This window comes from Topomyia yanbarensis, chromosome 2 (genome assembly GCF_030247195.1).
Source record: "Topomyia yanbarensis strain Yona2022 chromosome 2, ASM3024719v1, whole genome shotgun sequence".
Taxonomy (NCBI): Eukaryota; Metazoa; Arthropoda; class Insecta; order Diptera; family Culicidae; genus Topomyia; species Topomyia yanbarensis.
This window is the reverse complement of record NC_080671.1, coordinates 136,670,439-136,688,591: the sequence shown is the minus strand read 5'-3', so window position 1 is coordinate 136,688,591 and position 18,153 is coordinate 136,670,439. Positions and strand designations below refer to the sequence as shown.

Here is an 18,153-nt window from a genome sequence, read left to right as displayed (position 1 = left end):
ACATTACGAAACCGAAAATGAGACAGCGGCCTACGACAAAGCATGCGGGTAAATTCAATTTCATTATTTCCTCCACACATACGTTTTCGCTTCGAAATTGAGAACGACATTAGTCTCTTCGATATTGCACATAGCGCTGGCCAAATGAAAAGAAATTAGTAACGATATTTATTTGCCGTTGTTCGATTTGGGAGAATAACCAGCTAGCGATGATATTGGACGACAGAAGGGGCAGTGGTGTGCGTATTTCCTGTGTTTGCGGCGTTCTAGTTGCATTGTATGATGCACATTGCTATAATTTCATTTAATGAAAATTAAAATAAAATTCAAAATTACTGATTTGAAATTAAAACGAGATTGAATTTTCGTATTGTCATAGGAAAACGAAAGTCACTACTTCTGCTACTCGCATCCATAGAATCGAAAGAAGAAGGGGCGTTGTCTTTATTGTTTCGCTTTGTGTGAATTTAGTAACGAAGGAGGCAGCGAAAAGACGAAGGTGAATTCAGTGAATTTCATCGTTCATTGAATGGGTATGAGAATTTTAGGCCCTGGTCCTGATAAAAAAAATCGGATCAAAATAGACGGAAGAGACTTACGAAATAATCGAAAAGGTGTGCTTTGGTTGAACAGCATTGGAAATTTCGGATTTTATTTGCCAAAGAAAATTGGAAAATAGTGCAACAGTTGTTTTATAAATTTTATTGATTTAGTTGTTCAATTACATTGTTTAGCCACCTGCGCTTCGAAAGATTAGTTAACCTTCGTAGTACTACAATTTGTTTAGTTTGCTTGAATTCTGCTATTACTTACTATTTACTATCGCATCATTTGATTTAGTCAAACATGTCACCAAAGTAAAGGACTAGGAAAAAGTCTCAATAGAAAATGGAGTTGAGTTGCATTTTTCTCCCTATACAGATAGGGCAATTTATTGATTATCCTTTTTACGTGATTCGTACAATTCAGTTTGGGCAGGCTTGGCTAGAAAATTCGCTCTCACGCTCTGACTCTTTATCTAAACTTGAGGAAATAAAACGAAGATATCATTCTTGCTATACCTATTTTGAAGCGAGTATGAGAGTATGTAGCAGAATTACTAGCATTCTCTTTGTACTTTATAGTCGTAAAAAACTGAACCATTGAAAGTTTATTAAAACTAAACCGCAGTGGGCTTTTCAGCTTGGTCTTATTGGCTATGTACTACTACAAAGTATGTATGTAACTTCTGGTCTACAATCAAATCTATTGGTTTGATCAAATAAACACTTGGGAAGTTTGCAAAATACAAACTAGGAATTTGTTGAAACTTGCATTTATCTACAAATAATAATACTACAATCGTGCTAAATTGTGAAAACTATTATTTAGTGTCATTTAAGTCACCCTCGTTCAACAGTTCTTCGATTTTTTTTGTTAAAGCATTGCGTTCTGAAAATTCCCATTCATTAAGCGCTCTCGATGTGACATTCTTTCCTTCCTATTATAACATATTTGTTGTGCTCTGTTGAATATGGATTTAAGTTTGTTACAATTAGTCCTACAGTCCCGGGTCAGTATTTAAGGTTTCTTTAATTAATTTCACAGCTGTTCTACTACTAGCAGGTTGTGTTGTTTGATTATCCTAAATGAGTGAGTTCAACATTACTCAATCAATCAGATTGATTCCTATTGTTACTCTCAATCTAATTTCATAGTCGGGTCGTTCTATTGTAGCAGCTAAAGGAAGAAAAGAAAACCAATGAAACAAGAAAAAAGAACAAGAAAATTTTTGGTTTACTAACTAGTTTAACTGTTTTTTGCTGGTTTTTTGGACTCAAAGTGGTACTGGTTTTTTCTGTTCTTTTGACGTACAGATATCTAAGAAAATTAGAGGACAGAGAGTTGCATAGCAGGGTTGTGTTGCATGCTGCGGATTGGCGTTCAAATCCCTCATATACCACTTATTTGGAGTTTCTTAGAAAAGATGCTGAGTTCCTATACATCGACAGACGAAATTGGGAAATCATTGTTGTTAATAAAGAATGAGGAATAGTTTTTGAAATACTAACTAGGTATCTACCACACAAGAACACAACTATAGGAAGGCTAGCCTATATTGATAGATATATGTAATTATCCGTTTGAGATGGGTTTGCCAGAGAAAACAGTCACTACGATAGTTACAAACGATGCTAGTTTAATCATGCAAGGTAATGTTATAACGATGGCGTAAACGAATGTTCAGTCAAAATTCGGCAGGTTGAAATGTTATGCCAACACATGTTCAGCAATATTATATGTCTCAAAACTTTTTAACATTTAATCCGATCGGAAGCTGAGCTAGACGAGGCACTGACATACACGCAACAACATTTACGATAATGGAAACAAACATATTTCATGTGGAATATAATCCAAGTAAAAACAGCCGGCAAATGAGGCGGAATTCTGGCTTAAACCAGCCGGAATTCCGACTGGTTTTTGGGATTTGTTTATTATAATTTCAAACAATTTTGTTTAATTAAAAAAAAAAACTACAGAAACAAGAATCAATAATCTTTTGGTAGGAACCATAACTAATTTGTTTTATTGAATTCAATCCATAACATTTTTCGGCGTGTATGGTATATCGTCGCTGTTGTGCTATCTTATGACAAGCGCCATTTTGCACATTTCGAGAAAAACGATTTTTAAAGTTTGAGATTGAATATCATGAAACTTATAAATGATAGAAACAATTCAGAGAAGACAATTTATGCTTCTACCTATTCTGTACTAATCTCTCAAATATTACGAAGATCAGTTGACTATGTTGCGAGTTTTCACTAAAAATATAAACAAAAGTCACACTCACATGTGTTATAGGTGTGTATTGATGCAAAAATTTGTATGACGTGTCATAATCGTGCATGGAAAATTTTCCAAAGAAAAAAATCACCAATTATGAACTTTTATTCATAGCTTTGGCTTCATTTGGTCTAAAAACAATCGGTTAGATGCATTTTGAAGGAAATGAGTCAGGGAATCAAGAAAAAATAGTTATTTTTAGTTACAGTGTTGCCAAATAGGCAATATTTCCAGTTTAAAGCCAAAACTGCGTTTTCTCCCAATACATGTATTTTTCTTTTGAAAATTATTATGCCATTGTGTTCCTACAACATTTTTACACATAAAAGCAACTAAAATTTTTATTAAAACTTGAGCCAATCCCAAGGTATAATGATTTGAAGCAAAAAACTCACAATTTCTAATCACTTTTCTCGCTATATTTCAGTAACCAAGCAAAATTTCAAAATTCTGGAGACGCCATCTTGTAGAGATTCGTTAGACGAGTAATGTGGCATATCTAACTCATTTTACCCTAAAAATGGCAATTGTCATAAGATAGCACAACAGCGACGATATACGGTATGCACTATAAAAATGCGAAAATCTTCGTTTATAAGCAAAAGTGAATCTTTTATAAGTGTTAATAATATCAACAATGTTAGGGGCCGTTCATATACCACGTGGACAAAAAGTTGAGTAGGTAATGTCAGAGACGACCGAAGTGAAGTAGAATACACTAAGGCTGTTAATGCGAATGCTGCAATTTTTGCTTTCTTCTGCATTAAAGCACTGAGAACTGACATACAAGTAAAGTTTTCAACTTGTGTAAGAAATTAAACTGTCGCTTTGAAATGACAACAGCAAGTAGCAACTTGCCACTGGTCGGCGCTTCGATCGGCCAGCAATCGCTATACGGAACTTGTATGCAAACTTGGATACAATGGTGACTCACGCATGCAAACCTATATGCGATGGTGATATTCAACGTATTTTCATTTAAATGTTTACACAGGTTTTTCGGGAAAGTTTGTTCTAGCTTATATGTCTGTTCTATGTGATTAAAGTCAGCTATTTCGATATTTGTTATGATGTGTTGTGTCCCGTTGTTGTGGTGCGTTTTGCCCTGCCCATTTTTCAAAGAGCAATTTATGATTTTCAAAAATAGAATTTTTTCCATGTTCCTGAATATTTTGCAAAGCGATTGTGATTTCAGAGTCAAATGTTGGCTAAATGATATCATTAATTAAATTCTCCCAATTGATGGTCTATAGCTAAGTTATGATTATATTTTCTTACGGGTGTATTTTACCCCATCTACCCCTACGTACGCTTGCATTACATTCACATAAATCACTTGCGAAGCGTTTGTGCAAATGGAATCTTGGTCATGCCTTGAAAATTTCAAACGTGCACCCGAGACACAAAATTCAAATGTTGGGTTTGTTCCAAAGCTTCAAGTGGGTAATTACCAACTCGATTATTTTCAAGTGAACCGTCTACCGTTACTACCCACATTACCTACCGGCCCTGATAATTGAATATTTCATTACACATATCTATAGTGGGATCAAAATGAATTCATCTGACTGAATATTTTTAGAAATAGGCCACTTTAAAGTATGGCATGTACAAATAAAGTAAATTAAGGGCCAAATCGGATAAAAAGTTTTTGGATTTACTGTAAATTGAACTCACTCTACAGTTGAGAGCCAGCAGACGGGTATTTGCGCGTGGAATGTTAGCATTAGAGAGTTAAGGCGAATGCCCAATGCATTATATGTTCAAACCTTCAGCAAGCAGGTTTCTTTGCGTGGAGTTTTCGCAATAACCCTGAAATTGCCACGTATGATAATAACCAACAACGAATGTAGTGCCAGGACATTACTTTTAATGGAGCATTTCACTAGTGGAACTGCGAAATAAGTAAAATCATTTAGCTGAACATAAAATAAACCGGTCTTAATGTGGATGTACACATCCCGTCATACATGCAGCAGTTAGACAATTAAACTGTGTTTATAGCAGCATATACATAGATGATATGTAAAAAGTTGTTCCAGTTGTCCCCGAGTATCGAATCAACGGCAGAAACATTATATCAGTATGCAATAAGTATCCAATAAGCCAACATCTTTCACAAAACACAACAACCAATGCTAATCAAATCGTCAATCGCACTACCGCCTGTCAAAAAAAACACAATGATGATTTATCTGAGCCCGCCACGCATAATTTAAAGAGCAAGAGAGCGGGGTCTCTCGCAGCCAACCACCCCTTCGCACGCGCACACTTGCAATCCGTTTACTGAACTCCGAAAAAAGGGCGTTCTGCTTTTTCTGTGATGTGTGCTGATCATTGTATGCATGTAACTGGCACGCCTGTGCATGATTGGATGGAATGATGCCTGGCGGCAGTCATTCAATATATTCCAACCGAAGAGTTTGAGCTGGCACAAAACGTAACAGCTACTACGAGGTCAGAAAGCAAACTTCTCTTATACCTGGCGAAGTTCATTGGGTAACAAAGAGGCTGTCCTAGCAACGCTCGCTGCTTGGTTGAAATGTACGGACCAATCAGCGCAGACAATTACCACCTTTACAAAATGCATTATTTTCGTTATTTATAATAGACGTACATTTTACGGAATCAAACACAATATACGTGCACATATTTCCGATCAGAAAGTGCAAAAATAAAGCTATTTCGATCAGTACAACGGAAGTTATTCGCACTTGAAAACTGGGAAAATATCTCAGCAGAAATTTTTGAAAAGGGACGCCCATATTGTAACGTTAGAAGTATTCTACTTCAAAACAGATGCATTGGCGCTCCCAAAGATTCGTTTTGGGTGTGGTTGTGTGTAATGTCGCGGGAGTTCAAAGAGACTGGAGAGTGGCTGCCCAAGATTGAGTAACTTGAAATTCTAGAATACATTTTGGCCATGATTTGGAGCACACGGATTGTTCGACCACGATGACGATGAAGATGTATGAATGGAGATTGTAGTTTTTATTTTATGAACTTTCGTATGTCATTATATTAAGTTGTTCAAAACGCTGATTCCAATCATTATGTATATTGTGTGGCGAAGGAAATGATCAGAGGCTGCATGACGTTCTTGGAAATGAACTCTGACAAATTATAGATTATCGGAGAAAGGTTCTTTCCGAAGTACGATCCAATTGATTTATTTAATTTCCCCGCTAGATACCAAGGCTCGGATTTTTATTATCGTCTGGTGTCTAATTTTTAGTTCATTATCCATCAAATATGTTGGGCGATAGCTGCGGTTGTGTGTATGATCTCGCTTTGCAGACAGGGTATGATCATCGTCGCTAGTGCCCACATAATACACATAATTCCGCTCTTACTAACCCAAGTTTGGCTTAAATATTTCATGTATCTGTAGTGCAGAACTATTAAAACCGTAAGTGCTTTTTTAGCATTAAGTTTTGGACAAAAAATTGAAATATGTTGTTCTGAGAGAAAAGATTCGAACACCTGCTACGAATTGATTTCGGACAGAATTTTTCGTACATATGATGAATCATCCGTAGTTCCATGGAGGTGTTTTTATTGCAGGTTTTTCACAAAAACCACTAAACAATTTTCGTAGATTTATTACAAATCGGTTTTATAAGTCAAACGAATTGTTCGATGAAATATACGAATATCTTTCTAATATTTATGAGCATCTTTCGTAGATTTTTTCCCGTAAAAATCCATTTAAGAAAGAATGCAAAAATCCCAATGCTAATTTACACGCATTCTATCGATTGTAGGGCAAGTAATTAATGAAATTCTCCCTCATAGTGTAAAAATAGGCTCTTTACCCAAGTTGGTTTCGTTTATTTCACGAACTTAAAAAAATGACGACATGAAGAACGAAAATTTTCGTAATTTTACATATTCAGTGTACGTTACATGAAATTTATCGTCGATGACGAAACCGTTTTTCAAGATTGAAATGAAGTGTTTCGTTATTTTACTAAATGTTTGTATATCATACGCATATTTATGGAAAGCGCGTATTTATTTTTAGTACGTTGAACAATTTCGTTAGTCGCACGATTTCATTTCTGTTCATCGAACAAAAGTTTTTGTAGTTTTTCAACTTATTTTTTTAAACGATCTGGTAAAATCGATTTTTGTCAAAATGTTCATCACTACGAAAGATGTCTAACAATTTTTGCTATTAAATATATTGCAAAGAAATAAATGAAATTGTCCTAAAAGGTACAAATTGCTCCTGGTCTCGCAGAAAATAGTGTAAAATCCGGGATAGCCTCTTAACATCGGAATCTCCTGGTTAAATCTGAAGAGGTGTCAAACATACTGATGTCAGTTTAAAACGCCGGTTATATTTCTAACACATATTGAAAAATTGACTTGATGGCCGGTTATCAGTATAATTACATAGGGATTATCAGTCCATGCGCCGATATGACAGTCCGGTTCCATGCCAAACATTACCCACCCATCTTTTTCGAAACGAATCCCACTATTTTGCTTATATTAAAATGAAGCTAACAGCCCAATAATTCAACATATATTAAGTTTCGCATTTTTATGGCCACACTGTCTATCATGCTCGAAATAGATCGTAGTTCAATTTGTTATGCTCAATCGGTAGTTTGACCTAAAGAGACTAGAATATCAAAGAGACGCCATCTTAGTTCAGTGAAAACAATTCAACTAGCAACCAGGCTACAGGTCACAGGCAACACTGCAAATGTGCAAGCCTCACCAAAACTGTTTGTTATTCCGTTTGTTTTTTCTAACCAATCTAAAAATCCGATGCGACTTCTGGTCTGCTGAGTTCCTCGACCAGCTAAAACATAGTTATATCCGCAGGAATCGTTTTTTTCAGCAGCAAAACCATATTAGGCCAAAGTTTTTTATTTGCATCATTTGGTATTCGTTACCCTCATGCTGAATTTCGTACTCCCATAAAACCAAGCCCTTTTCTCTTTAGCGTTTCCAAACGCGATGGTATTGTAACAAATTTGGTTTGAGGATATAATTTTTATCTTTAAAATCTTTAGTAATTTTAATGAATTGCATAACAATACTTCCTTAAAAACAATGCCACATAATGCTAAACATTTACGATTGACACTTGTTCGTTGACTCTTGTTCGTTTGGAATGACATTGACAGTAAAATTGGAATTCCAAACGGAACATGGCGTCTCTTTGTTATTCTAGTCTCTTTAGTTTGACCATACTAAAACTATTGAGTCGCTGGCCTATTGAGACATATAATTATGATATTATCAAATCGTGGCAAACACTCGAGTAAGAAATATTTTGGAATGTCAAGTCTTACGTACAAGACATATGATCAGCATAAAACTCTATAATTCGTTTTCTTAAAGTTGCTTCACTTCGAGACCGTTATGTCTAGGTATCATTTTGTTTCCGACACCGTTTAGTTCATCCCCATTACAGATGGCAAACATACAGCAATTACTATGCGAAACAAACAACTTGTAACTAAAGGCTTAGCCAAGTGACTTACACTAGTAGTGTTCAGCATTACCCGGCTAATGAATAGTAGGTCTTAGCGAAGGGTACTACCATTGCGCTGTTTGTGAACTAAAGTTATAAATTTGAGATGATAAAAGTTATCTGTGTACTATTAAAACAAGATGTAAGTAAAAGATAGTAAACAACAAAAAGAGGTAGCACACTTTACGACACCGAAGGTAACCGCTAATAGTATTCGTATGCATCTTTCCGCAAAAGTTGCATGTAGATGTCACTACCATACCTTTCTAGAAGTCTTCGTTTCAGTTCTGGCGGATAGGTAACGTAGATGTAGTGTTCACTCTGACCCAATTCGCTGAATTCGCCGGCACCAATCGAGGTGGTTGCGATGCCCGTTCCATCGGTCACCACGGCGTTCGAACCGCCCGCGCTATATCCATAGCCGCTCTCATCACCGTACGGTACTTGTGTAGCATGAATCTGGGGCGTGTGTTGCAGATCTGTTCCACTCGAAACGCCCGTAGATACCAAATTCATATTCGATACCTGTCCAAGACTGTTAAGGCTGGTCGCCGAGTGACCGCCATCCTGGAGATGATAAATGCTTGACGACTGTGGTTGCAGATAGTGCCGCCCGTGGGTTGGACTGGGATGAGCAGTGATCTGATTACTTCCCATGGGACTTTGGTCTTCACTGCTAGTTTTTGGGTCGAGTTATCAGCGAGACATACGCAGTTCACAACAAAAAGTTAAGAAATGCAATAAACGAAAAAGGAGAGGTATGAGAAGTAGAGCGTTCAAATACTGTTGAAATAGTTCAAAAGATCACAGTTCTGTTAAAGATAGGTTTGATTTACACAAGCAATTGCAAAAACATTACTTACTCAAATAGTATCCAGATAATGTAGTAACACAGGCATACTCCCAAGGACAACACCATCACCAGTACAAAAACAAGCCCCCATGGGAAAGGTCTTTGGTCGAGGGGACCATCCTCCCAATATCGTTCGCAAGTCAAGTACCAGCAGACAGCTCGGTTCATCTCTTCCTCCATACTTTTAAAGTCGTCCAGAGACAATTGCACCAGCAATCCAACGATGCAATCTCTCACTAGAATCTCGCAACGGGTCTTCAGCTGGTCCAACTCCTCTGCTTTGCAGTTAGCCTTCATTCGTTGCATTTCGGATAATCTCTGTTGCTTTCGATCGACAGGCGGTAGCGAAGAGTCAACCAGATTTTGCTCACACTGTGTGGTCGTATTGCTATCGTTATCGTTCTCATCTTCCTCGTCGTCTTCATCCTCATCTTCATCGTCTTCTTCGTCAATGTCTTCATCGATATCCTCGACCAAGTGGTCATGTTCGCCTGAAAGAAAAAGTAAATGTACATGCGTCCACAGAAACATATTTGAATCCCAGAATACCTGGACTGTTGGAATGCTTGCTCACTCGGTGCTTTCGATGCTCGGAAACGTCGCAGTTCGACAGTCGCTCCTTTGTACTCAGTGCAGACGTCTGCGTTTTTCGGTCACTCAAAAAATCATTTTTAATTGTTTGTAAAATCTTTGGAAGAAACGATTTCCTTAAAAACAAAATATTGTAGAGTATTCATATTTGATTCTACAGCTGAAGTTCTTACTTCACTGGCACCTTCGCCAAATCTCTTGGTCCCGATGTGGTCAGCGCTGTTCGGTAGGCTGTCGATTCACTCCACACTTCGATATCGGTCGACATCATGTTGGGATCTACACCGAACGAAAGCGTAGCATCCTTCGCTATCAGCACTTCGCAGCGCATCATGTCACAGTAATCCGCCAGACAGACCGCGTCCTCTGCCAGGTTAATTTTGCTCTTGTGGCGATTCTCAAAGTGCATATCGAGATGCTTTTCTTCGAAGAAACTTTTACCACAGAACCCGCAGGTCCACTGGCTTGGACGGTTCTGCTGTTTGGCAGTCTGCTGTGGGCTGAAGATGTCGCGCAATGGATGAAATGGGCATTCCAATGGGAGCTGTACCTGGTACTTCTCCAATATCGGTAACCATTTGGATTGGACTATTTTGCGCACCACACGCGAACTGTCTCGAGAGCATGATATCTTGAAAACGCTTGGACCCGGCCATGGTATGATAGATAGAAAGCAGATTACTATCACCTGGGGAGTGGAAAAATGGATTTGTTAATTGCATAGTCAGCGAAGATAAAAATTGATCAATTAAAAGCGTGGATTCTCCTCATAGTTCTATTCGCTCACAGAACTTCGACGACTTGGCACACAGCAGCTTATCAGGGGACCAACGTAATCAAAAGGAAAAAAACTGCATTTTATACTCGGGGCTGAATTGAGTAGAGATACATAAATAATAACCTGGATCAAAATGTTAATCCTTCTGCCCATCGCGAAGCTGATTAAAACAATAAGCTTCTGAGCATGTAAGTCATATACAAGAAACAAGGTTGATTAATGCTCAGCAGTGTTCACACATTATAGTTAACCCTTTCACGCCCAACTTTTTTCTAGTACATGTAGGGTTTTATTTATTTTTATTTTATTTTTACTTGAAAACGGTGAGATCAAAAAACACGAAGTCTTTTTTCATAAAGATAAGTGCTTCACTTACAGTGCTAGAAGCTGCCCAGTTTTTACCTTCCAATTCTCAATACAATTCTCCAAAAACATTTAGTCTAATTGCATGTAGGGGAACTGGGGGTAAGACGGACATGTTAAGGTTATACTCAAATAAAACATAGTAAAAGCATGTTTTTGTCAACATGAAATACTCTATATTGTAGCTCCATATGTTGGCTTTCGAGTGCCCAAAGGGATTATGTTACAAAAATCAACAAGTATCTTTTTTGAAAGAAATAGAAAACAAAGAAATATCTGCACTTTTTCCAGACTGCGGGTGAAACGGACATATGGTAGGGGTAAGACGGACATATCGCCGGAAGGATGATCACAACACAAAATATTAAAATTTACTGTTTCTAACGGATGTTTTGGATAGTTTGTGGTTCTTCTTAATATATATGTTCAATTCGAGGTGAAAAATAACGTTTTGGGGTTCAATTTAAAGTTGAAGCAAATGATGTATTTTCTAATATCGTTTTTTCCGTTTTCATAAAGAGGCTATACAATACAATCCAATGATCAGTCAAATCATTTATACAAAACTGGAAAGTTACATATTAAATACGCAATTGGTAACATCAGTTCCTCGACTACACATAGCCAGAGTATGGGACTTGCACAAAGTCGTCTACCTTTTCCAGGTCCTAGGAATTCCGTATTCTTTCTCGGTCACATTAACGTACATCTTGCAGTCTACTACATGTGAGACTTCAGCTAACTGGATGGTTCTCCACGTTTGACTGCTAGAATTTCGTTTCTACACGCGAGAAAGTCATATAAGAATGAATCAATAGAATTAATCAAGACTGACCGTCTTGCCCCATCAGTACACATATTTTTTAAACGCTCGCACTTATTTACTCGTATAAGAACTTACCTGATATTTTCAACGAAGATGTCATTTAAGTGTTACATTATCGAAATACAAGAAAAAACCCGCGAAAAAAATGATTTTTTCCTCGATAAACCTTAAAATCAGAGATGTAAAAATTACATCCGCACGAAGACGCACTACTGATTATCAATGTTCACTTAAATTTTTCGCATTTAACAATATTCAAGGCCTACTGAGTGCTTCACAATTCAAGAATTTCCATAAAGAGAGAGTACTCATATAATGCAATTGAACTTTATATGCTATATGCCTAAAATAACCATGTGTCCGTCTTACCCAACCTGTCCGTCTTACCCACAGTTCCCCTAAAACGTAGCCAAAGACAGTCTAAATTGACATTGCGTTGCAGAAGACAAAGAGTTAAGTAGCCGGGAAACTCTAAGCTTGTTCATTGACCCTACTCCACGCTTTTCTAAAACTTTCTTACTTCAAATCCTTGCTCTTCCTTGAATACTATGGCTCTTAATATTTGAAAAATACTTCACCTTCCAGTCCCTTGCTAATTATATTATAATATCAAAAAATAAATCGAAGTTTTATCAGTTTTCAAAAATATTGCAACATAATGAAGATATATGAAAAATTCATTTTCCGTCGTCAACGTAAACTGTCCCTGGCAGCACTGCTCCATCGGAATCCTATCAGACTAGTTGCAATAACTTCAGATCTTGAGCTGATCCTTGTTACTGTTAATGCTCAAATGAAAGGCAATAGTCACATTTATTAGCTTTAATTGTTTTTGCGAGCAAATCTTGCCTCAATCAAAAGTTATAGCTGTTTAAAACATTGTTGTCTACAAACAACATGGGCATGAATGGGTTAACTATTTTAAGGACACACGTTCTTCTGCACAGAAATAGAACAAAAACGACAGTACAATGTAGACTTAACTTACAGATAAACAAACATAATCCTGTGAGAAAGTATCTCCTGTTTACAGATTTATGCGAGTATCCAGACTACGTGATCTTTCGATAATTTGAATATGTATAATGTATGCCTTATTTGTGATTAAATTAATATTACGAGAAAAAATTTCTGCACACATTCTAGTTATATTCGTTCATTGCGACTAATATTTATTCTATGAGAATATCAGATATATATATATATATATATTAGACCTCTCCACATTTTGAAAAAGTTTTGAAATATACATGGGTCAGCTCAAATTTTTGTTCTAGGTGTGAATTTAAGAACTTTCGCCAAAAATGGCTTAATTTGGACATGATTTAGAGGTGTCTCCAATCAAAAATCGTGTTTTTGCTATGTTTCCATGGGAAGATCACTTACACTCTGATTTGATAGGCCCTACATGTCCACATATCATCAAAGGTTGTTCCTTACACCTATCTTAACATGTTTTAACAGGTGAACATATCTCTAATCGCAATAGAAAATTTGTTAACTGGATTTTTATATAGAAAAGAATACCAAAACCAAGAAAAAATACTACTAATTTTCCTTGGTTTTGATATACTTTTCTATATGAAAATCCAGTTAACAAATTTTCTATTGCGATTAGAGCTATGTTCACCTGTTAAAACATGTTAAGATATGCGTAAGGAACAACCTTTGATGATATGTGAACATGTAGGGTCTATCAAATCAGAGTGTAAGTGATCTTCCCATGGAAACATAGCAAAAACACGATTTTTGATTGGAGACACCTCTAAATCATGTGCAAATTAAGCCATTTTTGGCGAAAGTTCTTAAATTCACACCTAGAACAAAAATTTGAGCTGACCCATGTATATTTCAAAACTTTTTCAAAATGTGGAGAGGTCTAATATATATATATATATATATATATATATATATATATATATATATATATATATATATATATATATATATATATATATATATATATATATATATATATATATATATATATATATATATATATATATATATATATATATATATATATATATATATATATATATATATATATCTGATATTCTCATAGAATAAATATTAGTCGCAATGAACGAATATAACTAGAATGTGTGCAGAAATTTTTTCTCGTAATATTAATTTAATCACAAATAAGGCATACATTATACATATTCAAATTATCGAAAGATCACGTAGTCTGGATACTCGTGTAATGGGTCGTTGGATATACGATAGAGCTATTACCTTCCATCTTCAGAGCTAAAAGTATTTATATCTATTCTTGTAATAAATACAGTTAAGACCCGTTTTTATCAGCCCTTGGCGAATTTTAAGCTGATAACACAGGGACATTGATAAAATCGGGACATATATTTTTCTGACCTTTTAATAAACTGAAACTCTTAAAATATTCTTCTTTGGTCCTTAGACATAGCTTCGCAATCTTTTCTGATTATTTACTTTAAGTTCCGCTTAAGGGTGTCCGACAGTGCAAAATTTAAAAAAAATATATGTTTATTTTTGCATTGCGGATCTCTAAGATAAGAAATGTATATGCCCAAGAAAAGATTTACTCGAATTAAACTTGGTTCGTCTGCTAGAGCCCATCAAACTACCAACTATCAATTTTTATATGAAGCTGCTAAAATCGGGTAAAAAAGCTGATAAAATCGGGGGTGGATAAAATTGGGGGTTGATTGAGTGCTGATAAAATCGTGTCTCCACTGTATATGTATAGAAATATAGATGCAGACAAATTCTTTCCATAAAATACTACAGGTAGTTGGGATATATTGTAAACATACATACACATACACTACAGAAGCAATTGACATCAAAGTTCCTTGTATAAAAGTTTTATGGCCAACAGCTCAACACTGCTATTTCTCAAAAGCTTGCATATATTTAAAAGGCCAATGAAAATATTTATTCGGTTCAAGCGCATCCAAATTCTCATTCCTGACGTATAGTTTGTCAAGCTACTACAATTGAGGGGTTGATAAGATCCAATGATTTTTCGTGATTTTTTTTTGAATAACAATGAATTCTCATATAAATTACTTTAGGAGTATCGAATTGTATATATTTAAAAGTGTTTGTAAAACAAAATGTGAAAATAATGAAAATTGACGGAGCTACTCTGTCCATAAAAGCATAAGAGTCCCATATGTTTTTTTGTCGAAAATGAGTTATCTGTTGGATTGTATTCTGTATCACTACTGAATCACAATGCACAAATAAGATTACCAGGTTTGTTTCGAAAATATCGAAAAAATACCAAACCATGGTTGTCCCATTGGCTCTCAAACGTGAAACTTTTTCGCTCGATGCGCCAACTGGATTTCATTTTTGGTACTAGTCAAATGATGATGAAAACATTTTCTTGCATTGATGGTATAGGATGGTTGTTCTATTTTAATTGTTTTAAAATAAATATCACATAGTTTCACAAAAAGCTTGATTACAGGTGATAAGAAAACACTCGTTCTTTCGTTTGACACCAAAACATTAAGTTGAACTCAATATTTTATTACGAATTATTGAGATCCGGAATTATTTTTGTATTGTTGAGGTTAGGTTGGTTGTTTTAGATATGGAAAATGTTTATCTAGAAATTGGACTTATCAGTGGATAACCTCGACTACCAACAACTACACTCTTTAATCCAGTGGTTTTTGCCCACCATCGTGTTTTCTATCGAAATTACAATCTCTGAATTTCATTTTAGTATAAATTGAAACCGGAAGAACAAATGTGGGTGAAGTAACAAGAAATTTACCACCTGGATATTTTTCAGAGGTAGGAAACATATTTTCTTCATCAATATTACTTTTCATTAGAAGAAATAACATTTAATTATAATATTGATTAAATTTAAAAAAAAATCAGAATTTACTTTCCAATGTGTTTTGACAGATGAAAATAAAAACATCATCATTGCACTTCCATGCTCTCTGGCGGTCGACATCTAGCGTTAGATCACGAATACATAAGGCTCAATGGGAATATAAATCTTCAACAGCGTTTTTCTCGGCTTGCTGCTTTTCAATATGGGACTCTTATGCTTTTATGGGCAGTACTGCCTTCGTAACAAAACTGTCATTTTCGCTTTTCTCATATAGAAAGGTTATGCAATCACTCTGAACATGCTGTACTTAATCCCGGCCCGGAGGTCCGAGAGTCTTTTACCTTTCGAATCAGTTCGTCGAGATCGGAAAATGTCTGTGTGTATGTATGTGTTTATATTTGTATGTGGAAAAAATGTCACCTCTGTTTCTCAGAGATGGTTGGACCGATTTGCACAAACCTAGTCTCAAATGAAAGGTACAACCTTCCCATCGGTTGCCATTGCATTTTTTATTGATTGGACTACGGGTTGAAGAGTGCGCCCTCACAGCAAATTGCTATAAAACTGGTATCACCATGATATCAAAATGATGCAAAACCTATTAAAATGAATGCAAAATAATACTTGGATTTACCTGTCTAGATCACCAAAGTCGGTTTGGCCACATTGGCCACCTACGACGGTTCTTGATTTCCTATAAACAGGAACTGAAGGAAAGGAAAATTTCAAAATCGAATTTTTATTTTTGATGCCAAATGTCTTTAAAATACATAAAACGTCGAGATTTGATATAAACTAAAAAAAATTGACGAAGATTGATTCTTTTGAACTTTGACAAATGTTTGCCTTTCTCATATAGAAAGGTTATGCACTCACTTTGAACATGACCAACTTAATCCCGCTAATATAAGTGTTCTGTATTTAACCAGAGGTGTGGCTAGGGGTATGCGGTGAGGTTCCGCCCCATCAAAGCTCTCCAACTGGTCCCCTTCAAACGACCACCTCATTCATCCTCTTTAGACCCACCTCTCTCTCATCTCAATCACCTTCACCCAGTAGGTATACCAAGATAGGCTGGGAGTGGCTCGGTAGCGGGTTATTCATCCCCTTCACACGCACACCCCCGCAAGATAAAATAAGTTAGCCGAAAGATGCCATTGAGTTAATGCTGATTAAGCTAATTAAATATTATATATTTTTGTTTCATGCTGGGGAGGAGCCAGAATAAAATATTGGGTTTGAATCGATTTTGAAATGAACACCAACAAACCAGTGAAAAAAATTGGTTTGAAATGATTTTGAGTTTGAAACTACAATTGTAAAATTGAAACGAATTTAAAATTTCTTAACAAGTTGAAAATTTTCGGCGGGGTCCAGATCTCCCGGACCCTCCTCCTGGGTTCGCCTCTGGTTTAAAGTGTTTCTGCGATGACACATAGCATCTCAAGTTCGTGGCTGTCGATCCATTGTATGTATGTGAATATTCAATATACATTTCCACCATTATATTGAACGTAACCAGTTTTTTTTCCAACTCAGGAAACGTAAAAATAAAATTTAAATTTAAAATAAAGAAATATGTTGACAGTCTGGATTTGACACTATCAGAAGCATTTGGCATATCGAATTTCACGACAAATGATGCCATGTCAGAAAAAATTAATAGATGTTTCCCGCAGGGTTATTTTCATTTGACATAAACACCATCCAATGCATATGGTTTTTTTTTCATTTTGGGTGTTGTCTTGATAGGCCAGATGCAAACAACCGCAGTTTTCCTATGTATGGTTGCCAAGTTTACATAAGATTTATTTTAAAAAACAAAAAAAAAATCGTTTTTACGTTCCAACGATTTTTTTTTTGAAATGATGTTATATTATGTATATTGGACCCAAAATTTATCGAATGGAACGAGAAACTATATGTAGCTTAATGACCCAATTGCTAGGTGGATTAAAACATGTTTTTGTATAGCGTTTGAGCTAAGCACGATATCTTTACAACCAAACATTGAAAATTATTAGCTCTCAAACGTGAAAATTATCCACTCGACGCGTCAACTAGTTTTCATTATTGGTACCTGTAAAATGATGACGAAAGTTTTTTTTTCTTGAATTGATGATATAGGATGGTTGTTCTACTTTAATTATTTTAGGATAAACATTACATAGTTCCACAAAAAGTTTAATTACAAGTGATAAGAAAATCGTTCTTTTGTTTGACACAAAACATTCAGTTGAACTCAATATTTTATTGCGGATTATTGAGATCCGGAGTTATTTTTGTATTACAATATATAATTACAATACAAATTACAATATAAAACGGAAGAGCGAATTCTTAATGATGTAACAAGAAATTTACCATCTAGATATTTCTAGATATTTTCTTCATCAATATTACTTTTCATTAGAAGAAGTAACATTTAATTATAATATTGATTGCGTTTATATAAAATTCAAAATTTACTTTCAGATGCGTTTTGACAGATGAAAATAAAAACATCATCATTGCACTCTCGTGCCATTTTGCGGTCTACATCCAACTTTAGAAGGCGAATATCTTTTCACTCACTTTTCTA

General features: G+C 35.6%; 1 protein-coding gene across 5 annotated transcripts in view; it reads right to left on the bottom strand.

The window, feature by feature from the left end:
- Nucleotides 1-673: 673 nt before the first annotated feature.
- The window catches only part of LOC131681462 (uncharacterized), a 48,577-nt gene continuing 31,097 nt past the window's right edge, over nucleotides 674-18,153 (bottom strand). The window contains exons 2-7 of one of the 5 annotated variants that reach the window (XR_009303931.1): nucleotides 9,938-10,452; nucleotides 9,723-9,880; nucleotides 9,184-9,664; nucleotides 8,583-8,996; nucleotides 1,785-1,977; nucleotides 674-1,719 (exon numbers count right to left, since the gene is read on the bottom strand). Coding sequence is in view for 4 of the 5 variants with exons in the window: in XM_058962262.1 (XP_058818245.1) it covers nucleotides 1,944-1,977; nucleotides 8,583-8,996; nucleotides 9,184-9,664; nucleotides 9,723-9,880; nucleotides 9,938-10,452 (1,602 nt within the window). In the remaining variant the exon portion in view is untranslated. Of the gene's footprint in view, nucleotides 1,978-8,582; nucleotides 8,997-9,183; nucleotides 9,665-9,722; nucleotides 9,881-9,937; nucleotides 10,453-18,153 lie in introns of all 5 variants that reach the window. The other 4 variants (XM_058962262.1, XM_058962264.1, XM_058962263.1 and 1 more) reach the window with 4 other exon arrangements.